Source organism: Indicator indicator, chromosome Z (genome assembly GCF_027791375.1).
Source record: "Indicator indicator isolate 239-I01 chromosome Z, UM_Iind_1.1, whole genome shotgun sequence".
NCBI classification, from domain to species: Eukaryota; Metazoa; Chordata; class Aves; order Piciformes; family Indicatoridae; genus Indicator; species Indicator indicator.
Genome location: NC_072053.1, coordinates 2,138,038 through 2,151,779, shown reverse-complemented (window position 1 = coordinate 2,151,779; position 13,742 = coordinate 2,138,038). Strand labels below are relative to the sequence as shown.

At 38.8% G+C, this 13,742-nt stretch overlaps 1 protein-coding gene across 1 annotated transcript in view; it reads left to right on the top strand.

Annotated features, from left to right (window-relative positions):
- The window catches only part of ADGRV1 (adhesion G protein-coupled receptor V1), a 366,634-nt gene that overhangs the window by 32,060 nt on the left and 320,832 nt on the right, over nucleotides 1-13,742 (top strand). Inside the window, exons 15-21 of the mRNA XM_054397457.1 lie at nucleotides 1,035-1,198; nucleotides 1,818-1,941; nucleotides 2,301-2,567; nucleotides 5,692-5,818; nucleotides 7,213-7,430; nucleotides 8,986-9,729; nucleotides 12,486-12,859. Of these exons, the coding sequence (XP_054253432.1) occupies nucleotides 1,035-1,198; nucleotides 1,818-1,941; nucleotides 2,301-2,567; nucleotides 5,692-5,818; nucleotides 7,213-7,430; nucleotides 8,986-9,729; nucleotides 12,486-12,859 (2,018 nt within the window). The remainder of the gene's footprint in view (nucleotides 1-1,034; nucleotides 1,199-1,817; nucleotides 1,942-2,300; nucleotides 2,568-5,691; nucleotides 5,819-7,212; nucleotides 7,431-8,985; nucleotides 9,730-12,485; nucleotides 12,860-13,742) is intronic.

The following is a 13,742-nucleotide window of genomic DNA, read 5'->3' as shown; positions in this document are numbered from 1 at the left end:
GATCCTATGAAATGGCAGTGGAGGATCAAGCCAGTAAATAAATGTCTGGAGAATATTCTTGTGGTGGTTTGAAACTGTCTTTTTAATTTTTCCTTGCAAAGTTCAGAACAGAGAAAGTGAAAGAATGTAAATAAGTCACTCTTGGGTGTAAGAAAGCAAAATACTGATTGTTCTAAACACTTCCATTGGATAGATAGAAATGTTTAAGAACTATTACCCAAAACAAAGTAGGCACTCTGCACATTCTGTGTTCTGCAGTGGGGGCAGTTGCTGGGCTGTCTGGCTGCTGTTTCTTCTTCTCCTCTGGCTGAAGATAACACGTACTGACCTTGGCAGCTAAGTTAACAACTTTCTGCTTAACTAACTCTGCTTCTCTGTCCAGGGGGGTCTGGGGGTAAGCTCTTGGGAGAGAGAGAGGCCCCTTTGGGAGGGTCCCCTTGGGGGGAAGCAAAGGGAGATTGGTTGTGCTTTTTCTGTTGATTGTATATATTTGTGAATGTTGTGAATTTTGTATATTTGTACATATTCATTGCATTTCATCATAGATTTTAGACTCTGCTTGTAAATACAGCTTTTCATTTGCTTCCAGACTGAGCTAGCCTGGTTATTGTTGGTGGGGGGGGGAATTTCAGCTCACACCGACACAATTCTAGAGGGAAGTGTTGATCTGTGTGCAAAATGTAACCTGGAGGCAGTAGCCCTGCCTGTGGAAGATGAAGGATAGGATGCTGTGTGAGAGAAGAATAGAGCTGAATCTTCATATGGGTATCTTCAATTTTTCTTTTCACTTATCAAGTGCATTTATAGGTCAAAAAAAATAATAGATTCAAACAAGTTTGAACTGCTTTACTGGTATGTCTCTGTGTGACCTTTCTTGTAGTGCTTTCACATAATGTTAGCTTTGCCAGAAGTGTATTTGCTAATTATTCCACTTCTTTTTTTTTTCCCTTTGTTTAAGCATTACTGACCCTTTTATTTTTGATTGGTGTTGTTCTAAAGGTGCTGGCTGACTGTGTATGTTTGCTTTTTTTCAGCTGATTACAGAGTTGTAAGAAACCAAGGAAACTATGGCAATGTTAGTGTGTCTTGGGTTGTTGACCCAGCCTGTACCAATGACATCTATCCAGAACAAGGGACTATTTTCTTTGATAATCTGGAATTCTCAAAAAATATCACCATTTATTCACTACCAGATGAGGTAAATTCTTTTGAAGTATGTTTTTTTTTTTTTGTGAGTGTATAGGACAAAATGTGAGTGCAAAAACATTAAAATTTGAGGAGAATTTAGAAACGCCTTTTTTTCAGAGGCTGATAAGTATATGTAGGAAAAATCAAAATACTTGGGCAAAACTGGGCAAAACCCTAAGGGAATTTGTGAAGCTGTGCATACCTATAAACAAAAACAGTTAGAAATTGAGAATACTTGGATGTGGTTAAATTATAGAAATACTCATTTGAATAAACCCCTTGTTTTGATATTTTTTATCTTTAATGCTGATGTATTTGAAGTATTGTAAGAAAGACTGAAAATAACTAATAATAAATAAAAAGAGCTGTAAAAACAAAGGTAACTTTTGACATCTTTACAACAGTGTAGATAAGAGGAGTTATTTACAAGGATTTTAGAATGATAATTTCTGTGATTTTTTGATAGTTTCTCTTCTATGAATCCTCATTTGCCATCTCTCTTGACACACCGAAGGTTCAACAAATAAAAAACAACACTCAGAAGTCTCTAGTTTGTTAACTCACTCAAGTGTTCATTTTGCTATCTTCATTGCTTTGTATGCAAGAAATTAATTTTGCCATCCTTTCAGATACCTGAAGAGATGGAAGTTTTTGTCATCAGTTTATTCAATGCTACTGGTGGAGCCAGGCTGGGCAATATAACAAGTGCAATTCTACAGATTACAAGAAATGATGATCCCATTTATTTTGCTGGTTAGTTGTTGTTGTTTTAAAATGTAGAATACATGTATTACCCCAAACAGATTTTACTGACAGAACAGATCATTGAGAAATCCTAATCCCAGCGAAGCTCATGTGAAAACCTTGTTTTTATTGGGTTGAATTTCTTGTTGATTCCTTGATAACCTTCCCTTATTTTATTTCATTGTTCTATTTGGTGAAACTGGGATTGGTTAGGTGGCTAAGTGCTGCTGAATTATTTCCATGCCTTTACCACATATACCTTGTTTCCCTTGAGGAGAAGAATGCTCTTGGGGAGGATTAACAGTATCGGCCAGATGCAGGGAGCTGAGGCATGAACTCAGGTACATTTGCTGCTTTTGTATTTTCAGAACCTCTGACAGTGAGTGTCAAAGAAGGAAGTGCTGCAAACTTCACAGTCCAGAGGAATGGATCTGCTGATGTTGCTGTTGCTGTTCAGTATATTACTGTTAATGGGGATGCAACAGCTGAAGAGGGAGACTTTGTTCCCAGTGGAAGGAGCAGTGTCATTGTGTTTGAAGTTGGAGAAAGAGAGCAGAAGTTATCTGTATATATTAACGATGATGATACTCCTGAAACTGATGAAACATTTTATGTCTTCCTTTTGAATTCTACAGGTAAATGTAATCATTTGACATTTAATAACTTTTCTCCTTTCTTGGTGGAAATATTTTACCAGCTTAGTCTTACCAAAAAGGAATATATAAATTCCAAGTATTACAAGAATAAAGTTTGCTTCAACATTCCTATAAAATTGTTGTACACATTGTGTTTGGATTTCCATCTTGCATTGTTTAATGGGAAACAAACCCCAGATTATGTCACTGAAACCTTTCCTGCAAAAACAACTGGAGTGAAAGTCTCTTTTCAAATGTAAATGCTCCAAATTAGATGGGGTTTTGACTTGACTACAGAAACACAAGGCTAAAGAATGTTGGTACTGCGACAGCCTTAGGGAAAAAGGGATTCTTTCACATTTTTTGTCGTGCTCCAGTGTGTACAACACAACTGCCTGATTTTTGTAAAAACAAACAGAGCTGCCTTATTTTAAAGGGAAAGCTTGTAAGTTGGTGTCTGTTTTACTTCTGTGGTAGATCAGGGCATGAATAATTTTTTTTCAGTCCATTACAGTTTTGCAAGTCTTAATCTACAGAAAATTGTGTTAGAAATTGCCCAATGTACAACCAGTGAAGAACTGTCTCAGAAGTTTCTAACATTTTTTTTCTTTCTAAAAAAGATCATATAACAGTAAATGATGTAGAATTTGTTTAGCACATTCCTATTTTTGAATTAAACATCTTTTGGAATAAGCTATCACTGCTGTGTAATCCTGATAAGAAAATACAAATTAAATGTAAGATATAGGAGAATTTTCCTGGGCTCTACCTGCTTAATAAAGACCCTCCCCACTTCTAGCTCTGCCAAAACTTAAGGTGTGATGGGAAATCATCTACATTTGTGTTAGCAAATGTAATGATTTGGTTCAGTTTTCATTATTAGAATCATAGAATCGGACTGGGTTGGAAGGGACCACAAGGATCATCCAGTTCCAGCCCCCCTGCCATGGGCAGGGACACTAGATCAGGCTGGCCAGAGCCTCATCCAGCCTGGCTGCAAACACCTCCAGGGATGGAGCCTCAACCACCTCCCTGGACAACCCATTCCAGGCTCTCACCACTCTCATGGGGAAGAACTTCTTCCTCACATCCAGTCTGAATCTTCCCACTTCCAGCTTTTTATTCTGTAGCTGAGGGGCAGTAACAGGTTGTGGATGCACTGTGTATCTGTATTGAATGAGCCACCAAAACACTCACTGAGACTTGAGGGGCTGCAATTTAATAAAGCAAAGGAAAGCTATCACAAGTAACCATCAGACCACACGTCAGATTGTGTGGTAGTTTCACTAAGTGAAATGCCTTCCAAGGATTCGGTTCAAGATGAGGAAACATAAAAATAGATTTCTTCATTGAGACATGCATACTAAGTGTCTTAGCCCTCATTACAACCTGTGGTATTCTAAGTTTTCACAGTGGGACTGAGAGTGCTTCAGGTCACACGGATGTGGACCTGTGGCTGGTTATGAATTGCTCACAGGGCTTCATTGATCTCGAACTGCATGTGCCCTAGACCTTATTGGCAGGCCACCAGAGAATTACAAAGGAATTTTTAGCAATTGTTTGTGTATAAGGTAGTTTATCTGTTTGCTGATGTCAGCTGGCATCCACTCTGGTACTGGTCTCTTACAGAGCATCAGCCTTACCAAAATGTGTCTACAAAGCCATTCTTCTCTTATCTTAAATTTTTTCTTTGGTGATCTCAGTTTACTTGACTATCTTTTTTCAGGATGTATTGACATTTTTTCTTATTATGCTGTTAAGAACACATGATGGCTTTCATCCTGACACACTGTCATGGAATCATTTTGGTTGGAAAAGTCCTCTGAGTCCAACCAGCAACCCAATACCGCCAGGATCATTAAAACATATCCTGCACTGTTATGTCCACACATTTTTTTTAACACCTCTAGGGGTGGCAACTATGCCACCTCCCTGGGCAGCCTGTTCCAATGGCCAACCACCTTTTCAGTGAAGAAATTTTTCCTAATATCCAGTCAAAACTTTCCCTGGTGTAGTTTTAGGCCAGCTGCTCTCATTTTATCACTTGATACTAGGGAGAAGAGACTGACCCCCACCTCACTATAGCGTCCTTTCAGGTAGTTGTAGAGAACCAGAAGGTCTCACTCAGCCTCCTCTTCTCCAAACTAAACAATCACAGTTCCCTCAGGTTCCATGAGAATGGGTAGCTATAGGGAACTTTGCCTCTAAAAGGAGGACCATCACGACATCGTGCAGCCTCTCTAGAATCATAGAATGGTTTGGGTTGCAAGGGTCTTAAAAGACTATCTAGTTCCATCCCACCTGCCATGGGCAGGGACACCTTTCACTAGATCAAGTTGCTCAAGGCCTCATCCAGTCTGTCCTTGAACACTTCAAGGGATGGGCGACCTGTTCCATCATCTCCCACTCATCATGAAAAACTTCTTACATCTGATCTAAATCTACCTTGTTTCACTAAAACTGCTAAGAATACAGAATATTTCTATGCCCATTCCTGAAAGAAAATCCCATTGTGTTCTTGCTGTGACCTGTTGCATGTCGTTCCTGATAGCTACATCCCTTTTAAAAATTATGTTGGGGTGTTGTACTGCAAAGAAAGAACATTTAGAGGTGTGTGAAGTAAAAGCAATACACATCGTTTCCTTTGGAACAAAAAATAGTCTAGTTCTCTTAAACAGGGTGATAAATGAGAAGGGGGTGGAAACAGTGTGCATGTGTGGACATGGGAAGAGTGCTAGAATGTCTGTACAGCGCTAATATGCTTTGATATGGGCATGAACAAATTCTTAGACATTGCTTTTAGCTTGTATTTAGTGCACTATTTCTATTCTAGGTCTAAAGGAGAACTAGGATCTCCAAATATATCTCTATTTCTTCTGGCTTGACCAATTGTTCAAACAAAATACTCCTCTCATGTAATCTCTTCTGCTTAGACTCATGACCTCCTCTGGTCATATCACTGTGATTTGCCTGTGAATGAGTGTCTTGAATATTGTTTTTCACTGATTGCTATTGTTCTTTTCTTTGCATAAAAGCAGTTGGTGTGAGAAGGAAACACCTCTAGTTTTAGAGTTACCTCCATTTCTGTTTTCAGTTTTGATAAAATCAATCACCCTCTTTTTAGGGGATACTGTTATTTATAAGGCTGGAGTGGCCACGGTCATTATTGAAGCAAATGATGATCCCAATGGAATTTTCTCCTTGGAACCTTTAGAGAAGCCAGTGGAAGAAGGCAAAAGTAACAATTTTTTGTAAGTTATGCCTTTTAAATAACACTTTTTTGTGAACTGACGTATGTGGTGCTTTATGAATAGAGCTTTTATCTTAATCCTGTACAAGTTCGTATCGATAAAAACGTATTAAAGAAAAATAGTTTCAACAAATCCTGGATTAAATGATTTGTAAACATATTGAAGACATCAGCTATTATATTATGAAGTAGACTCTGCATATTAAAATGTGATAGAAGTTGATGTGTAGTGTAAATAAGTAAGACTACAGCATTTTTGTTTTGCTGTGTTCTCAGTAGACGTTAGATAATGAAGAATCTAGATGACTGGGCAGAATATAATTCAGATACAAGAACGGGATTCTTAATTTCTCTTTGCACCCAGTTGGAAGCCTTTCCCTACAAACAACCTATTTATTGCTATTTAATACTGTATTCTTTGCCTTATCTTGTTTTTCTTGTGGTAGATACAGATAAAGGTCTATACTCAAGTCCAGATGTGACTGTCTTCTAGACAGAATATACTTTTGACTACATTGACCTCTGAAAGTATTTTCCCTCCAAACACTGAGCTATATTCCAGAATGAGCAGTTGAGAAATTATTGCTTGACATCTTAAGGTGTTATGGTCCCTAAAGTCAGGATGGTATTATGATTTGTCCAAAATCATGATTCTTCATTAAGAAACCTCTAGACAGGATACAAAGGGAAGTTAGTTCAAAATAACTGTGGCAATATGAGCAATTAGGGAAGAAGCTTTTTTCACATTTATGTCTTTTTTTATGATTAGTTTCTTTCCTTTAAGGCCTTGCAGCAATGCCTATCACTGTGAATCACATTTTTCTGCTTGTTACACATCTGAAAATGAAAATCCTTGAGAATATACTAAATATGTTGTGTGTTTGGGTTTCTCATGCTGTTCTTTGGTGTTTTTTATGACCCTTTGTGATCTTATTTGGAGGATTTTTATTTATTTATTTATTCGATGGTGTGAAAAACAATGATTTGAATGAAACATCTTCGTGTACAGATTCTTCTATGGAAGAGCACCAACATTTGAGGTTTTTGCTCATCCCTCCCAGATGAAATATATTTAGTAGTGATTTATCTCTTCCATGTTCTCACTGCTTTGTTGTTGTGTAGTACATGACAAAAGCTCGGAGTAGCATGCAGAGTAACCATTGAGAACTTGGTTTTACTTATTCACTCCTAATCTGGGAAAAAAACCCCAGATTTCTAAAGGATATAAGACATAACCCAGATTTAATACCAATGTAAGAAAGTGCTGAAGGAGGATTGATGGTTAAAAGGGAAAGTGTTTGTGATTAAATAGAGGTGATTCTCTTTCTTATCTAAGTGTAGATAAGTAGAACAATTTTTAATGTTATTGTTCAATCTTTCTATATCACTGAACAGGGTTTTGAGACATAGAGGGCACTTTGGAAATGTCTCATTGACGTGGCAGCTGTTTGATAATGGCTCTGCCCTGAGGCCAGGAGAAGAGTTCTATGAAACTTATGGGACTGTGCACTTCATGGATGGTGAAGGATCAAAGCCGATAACACTCCGAGCTATTTCAGATAGAATTCCTGAATTCAATGAATTTTACATTCTAAAGTTGGTGAATGTTTCAGGTATTTGTCTTCCATATCATCATTTCCATCATATCTGATAGAAAATAATTATATTGAACCAATCAAAAAGAAACCAGCCCTGGAAAGACCTTTGCCCTATGTCATGTCTTGATAACCTACACTTTTACGGTAAAGTGTTAGGTTTTCTTTTTCATTTAATCTTAATTTAGGTATATGGATGCAATTACTCAGTTCATTAGTTACACACATTTTGGTGGTCTGACTTTTATAAATAGGATGCTTCTTGGTGATTTCAGAGGTGTACATCTTTGTGTAGTGGAAGACAAAATAGAACTATTAAGGGCTATGCATGTCTACCAAATGGGGGTTGATTGCTTTGTTTCCTTTTTTCTAGAGGAGGTAAGAAACTTAAAATTACCAGATACTTTTACTTAAATCACAACTGCTGCAGGTTTCACAGAATCACAGAATTGTCAGGATTGGAAGGGAACTCAAAGATCATCTAGTTCTAATCCCCCTGCCATGGTCAGGGACACCCTCCACCAGATCAGGTTGCCCAGAGCCACACCCAGCCTGGCCTTAAAAACCTCCAGGGATGGGGCTTCCACCACCTCCCCAGGAAACCTCTTCCAGTGTCTTATCATCCTTATGGTGAAGAACTTCCTAATGTCTAATCTAAACCTCCCCTCCTCTAGTTTGGATCCCTCTGCCCTAGTGCTATCACTACTTGACACCCTAAAAAGTCCCTCCCCAGCTTTCTTCCTTCAGATACTGAAAGGCCACAGTAAGGTCTCCTCAGAGCCTTCTCTTCTCCAAACTGAACAACCCCAGCTCTCTCAGCCTGTCCTCATAGGATAGGTGCTCCAGGTTTGCTACTGAGCAGAGTTACAAATCTCCCAGACTCAGTCCACCCCAGTGTTATTTGTGGATTTCTGTGCCTAGATAGGTGACCCAGAAAACGTGTGTTGACCTTTCCTGGAAGTGAAATCCTTACACACATACAGAAGGTTTCCTACATGTCATTGGGTAGATTGCTCCACTCTTTGAACACAGAAGTTCTAAATTCACTTCTTGATCTTCATAAGTTCTTACTGTGCAGGAACACATAACTAATGGCGGAACCTGGCAGCTGTTTTAATGCACAACTGTTTACTGATTTTGCAAGGTATTTCTGCTTCTGTTTCAGAGACAAATGGTTCAGATTTTGCTGTTCCATATTCCTGTAAATCTTGGAGTAATACAAGAACTGAATTTGGCCCCGTGTTTGTCAAGTGAAACAAAAGTAGCTTAATATCTTTGACTAATTCAGAAAAGTTGGAGCTAATCTTGTTCTAGCTGACAGAAATGTGTGTTTTGCTGCAGAAAAATAGCATACTGTTTTTTTCTATGAAAACTGCCACTATAGTGTTTTAAAAACAATAAATTCTGTTATTAAATCAGAACATTGGCTGAAAGTTCAGAGGCTCTTTGAAGATTTCAGCCTCTTAAAAAACATTCTTTGTTAAAAAAAAAATCTTCAGGTACTTAGGAACGTTTTTCAGACTGTAGTGTTTGAAACCAACCATTAACTTTTGCTCTGATTTCCTTCATATAGGTGGATTTCCTGGTCCTGGTGGTCAGTTGTCTGAAACAAACCTAGCTGTAACTGTGATGATCCCATTCAATGATGACCCTTTTGGAGTCTTTGTCATAGATCCAGAGAGCCAGGACAGAGAGATAGTGGAAGATGTTCTTTCTGAAGATGATCTTTCCTATATTACAGACTTCACTATCTGGAGACAGCAAGGCACCTTTGGTGTTGTACGTTTAGGATGGGAAATACTGTCTAGCACCTTCCGAGCTGGACTACCATCGATGGTAGACTTCTTGTTGCTAGGATCATTTCCAAGTTCAGTGCAATCTCAGCCACACATGAGACGCCATCACAGTGGAACAGATGCTTTGTATTTCAGTGGGAAAGGGGATGCATTTGGGATTGTTAGTCCAGAACACCTGTGCAATGGCAATGCTGCGCTCACTAATTTCACATTTTCAGCATGGTTAATTCCTAGCATCAGTACTGATGGTTATATAGTGGAAAAGGATGATGATAATGGCACCTTATATTACGGCGTGAAAATCCAAACAAATGACTCTCATGTTTCTGTGATGCTTCATTATACAGCATTAGGATCCAGTTTAACATATATGGCTAAAGCCACAGTCCTGAAGTATCTGGATGAAAACACTTGGCTTCACCTTCTGATTACTCTGGATGAAGGTATAATTGAATTCTACATGGATGGAGTTCCAATTCAGGGAGGAATTAAGAGCCTTAAAGGAGAAGCGATTGCTGATGGTAAGCTGCATTATTTTGTTCTGCGTGCAAAGTTCTGCCACATACGGAAGTCTGCCTCACTGAAAGGTGTATGCTGGGAAAGTTCCAGAAAATTCAGAGTTGTGACAGAGTTTGGACTGCAATAAGCTGAAAATAAGTTAATGATTTATTACAATATTTATATAGGTATGCTTGTCATGCATAACTACAGTTACTTAAGTTTGCAATTAATAATTCCCATAAGATTTACAGCACTTTAAGTGAGAAAGGACATTTTTCCTCTCAGTGTCCTAAGAAAACTAAAATAACGATTTTGTTTCTAGTTGTACATTATATTGTAACTAAGTGTTCCAAGGAACATCAGCATGTGTACCTCACTTTGTCTAAGTGGATTGTCGCAGATGTGGTTTTAGGCATTATGGACTTTCACTATGAAATATCACAGCAGTAATGAGAAGTACATCAGAACAATTTCTTTACAGTCAGACATTTGTAGTCAGAATATTTTTTTTTTAACCCCAGTTTCCCACACCTTTACATGTATCTCTTTTTTTTCTTGGAAATCATCTCCTTTTTGATTTCTTCTCTCACCTTCAGTTTCATATGATTTCCTTGGTGGGGATAGGCAGTGAATGATTATCAAATTCTTGAATATAGTCTCCTTTTCTGTAATTGTTGTGGTTGAGGGGGCAATATTAAGAACCCTCACAACAATAGTAAATGATACGGCAAATGGGTATTAATAAAAATAGTAACCCTTTATTAATGAAAATTGCCAAAACTCGTTGAATAGGATCGTTGTTGGAATATGTATTTACAATGGGAAGACTTGGGGCAAAATACAGACAATTCAGTGCAAACTAGGAGGCAGTAACTTGGAAAGAGAAAGTCCCCGAGAGCAAATAGTGCTTGATTACAGTGGGGGAAGGCTCAATAAGAACCTTTAAACCCAAAGGGCAATGAATTAATTACTCACAGCTGGTTTTACCCAGATGGGGATGCTGCTGCTGCTGCTGTGTGAGTTTCCCACGTGGTCCCAGGCTGATCTGGCTTCAGCGGACAGCAAGCAGTTAACGACATTTCTCGCTTGGGGCACTTGCTTGGTTCCTGGGTAAACTGAGGCACGGCACGAGTCTGGTGGCAAGGGAAGCAGGCTAGGTGGATCCGGCTTCTAGGCTTGTGGCTTATCCAGCTTGCATGTGTATGGCTTGTGGCTTTATCCCAGGCTCCAGACCAGGCGCTCAAGGCAGGCCAGGGCAACTCGAGGCAGCTTCTACGAGACAGGTCCAAGTAGGCTTGAAGCAAGGTTTGAGCAGAGCTTGAGCAAGGTTTGAGGCAAGGCAAGGCAAAGGTGACTACCAAGGCACTTGTCTATATACATCTTAACAGAGATTGATTGGTTCAGTGGGGCACTGAAGCTAACGTGTAACTGCCCAACGGAAAGGTGTTCTGCCAGGCTATAACCATGAAAGGCAGAAGCAAGGACCTTGTCTGGGGGAGCAGTGGTCAGCTCACCTGCTCTCACCCAGGTAAACAGCTTCTTTACCAGACAGGCAGGAGTCCTGTCCCCTTTGTTCTTTTTCCTGCGTTGCCCTGTCTTTCTGCAGGAAGGAGGGAAGAGAAAGGGACTTTGTCTAGACATCTTAAGGCCTGTCTGGGTTTGTACTGGGCCATGTCATAGCCCTACCATGACGTAATAAGAAAGAGAATTTCCAGTGACTGAAGTCTGAGAAATAAATTTGCCCTCTGTAACAAAGCAGTGCCTCTGCAGTAAATTTCCATTATACTTGCAGTGTTGTACCTGATGAAGGATTTTCTTTCCCCTCAGTTTCTAAAACAAAGATGAAATTCAGTGATGCTTTTACTGCTAGAAGGATATGTCTGAGTTATACATTTTCCATATTAGTGGAGATAGCATATTCTCTATCTGAAGATACTAGAATTACAAGGTAAGGAGTTAATCTCTCTCCATTAAATGTTGGATTCTACACAGTGGTGAGTATAATAGCCCAGTTTTTCTCTCCATCCTCTGCCTTGTGCCTTGGGACCATTTTTAGTGCTGTGATTGCTCTAGAACTGAGTCTCTGTGTCTTATGTATGCCAGTCAAGAGCATAGTTTCTTCCAAAACCAGAAAACAGATGGAAAGAAGAGATGTTTCTGTGTTTTAGCACAACAGGGGTGAGCTGTCAGCTATTTGTGAAACAGACAGCTGCGATCCTATGATTTGTGGTGTAGGATAATTGTTTGGAGACAGAGAACTGTAAATGCTGTTGTAGAAAGCATGTAGAATAGGTTGTACATTCCTAAATTCATATTAGCAGTGCATTAGAGGAAAAGCATGTCCAGAAGAGCTAATGCAGTGATGATGAGTATCACTAAAGTGGATCCACTGTCCTAGAAGAGACAAAAGGGGGTCTGTTTAGCAAAATAAAAGCAGAGAAGGGTTGAAGTTGTGCTCCACAAATCTCTAATGGACAGAGTGAGGTTTCTAAGCCTCACTAAGAGAAGGAATGGTGACAATGTGCTGAAAGAACTAATAGGTTGAAAAACGTGACCAATCTAGGATGGAGTTGTTTGACCTGTGATGATCTACCTGGAACACTTGAGATGAAGCTTGAGGAACCTCCTGACTTTGCACTTCAAGATCAATATGATCCCTAATCCAGCGACAGTGAACAGTTTGCCATTGATTTTTAGCAGTAACAGCTACTTAGTCTCAAATTTATTGCTTTAAAGAAATACAGTAATCTGAGAAAAATTATGTTTTCCTTGTCAGGTCCAGGAATAGTGAGAATTGGAGCAGGAGTCAATGGCAGTAGTAGGTATACTGGGCTAATGCAGGACTTGAGGCTGTATGAGCGTAAATTGACACGAGCAGAGATCTACGAACTCCACACAACTCCTGCAAAGAGTGATGTCCACCCTGTCTCGGGGTATCTGGAGTATCGTCAAGGAGAGACCAATAAGTCCTTCATTGTGTCTGCAAAGGATGACAATGAAGAGGAAGGAGAGGAATTGTTCATCTTAAAGCTCGTCTCTGTGCGTGGCGGGGCTCGAATTTCACAAGAAAACTCCACAGCACAGTTAAGAATACAGAAAAGTGATAATGCTAATGGTTTATTTGGCTTCACTGGAGCCTGCATTCCTGAGGTAAGCTGTGCAGAAGGAAAATTATAGGTGAAGTTTTTGGGCACAGGAAAAATAATGCCAAGACCAACTGACCTGCAAGGGACCTTTATTGGTAGTTTTTTGTAGTTAAGTAAAGTTTTTCTAGAATTGGGAAATGCGTGGTTCTTGTCAATACAGCCTCAATATCACTGACACTTGCAATGTAATTTCTAAAAATCCCCCGAGATTGTTTTTATATGTGTAATTGATTTTATTACATAAACTGAATACTGAGGGTTACATTTTTCTAGAAGAAATTTTTTTCTCCTCTTACTCCTGCCACATCTGAGGCTGGTTCATCAGTTAAAGTTTGAGATTTGTTGTTTCGTTGTTTGAGAACAGATTATTTAAAAAAAATTATTTTCCTGCACTACATCATCATAGAATCATAGAATAATTAAGGTTGGAAAAGACCTCTAAGATCATCAAGTGCAACCTCCCACCCAACAACTCCATGACCACTAGGAAAGGTGTGGAAAGATGTGATGTATTTTTCCTTGAGCATTTGCTGTCATTAAATTGCATAGATTTGGTGTGAATTTAGTTGATTCTGACTGTGAGATGCCTTTTTTTCTCTTTTAGACATTAAATTGTTCTTCGGTGATAGCTACTATATATGCAATATATAGACTTGCTAGTTTTTGAGGGAGGATTGAAATAAACATAATTCATTTTTACTTCTTAAATAATTTATAAGGGAGAAAGACATGCTACCTAGGGTTGTGTGTGTATTTATTTTATTTTATTTTATTTTATTTTATTTTATTTTATTTTATTTTATTTTATTTTATTTTATTTTATTATTCTGGAAAACAAATTTCAGAATACTTCCCAATTTGGAAACTGCCATGACCTTCTAATTACA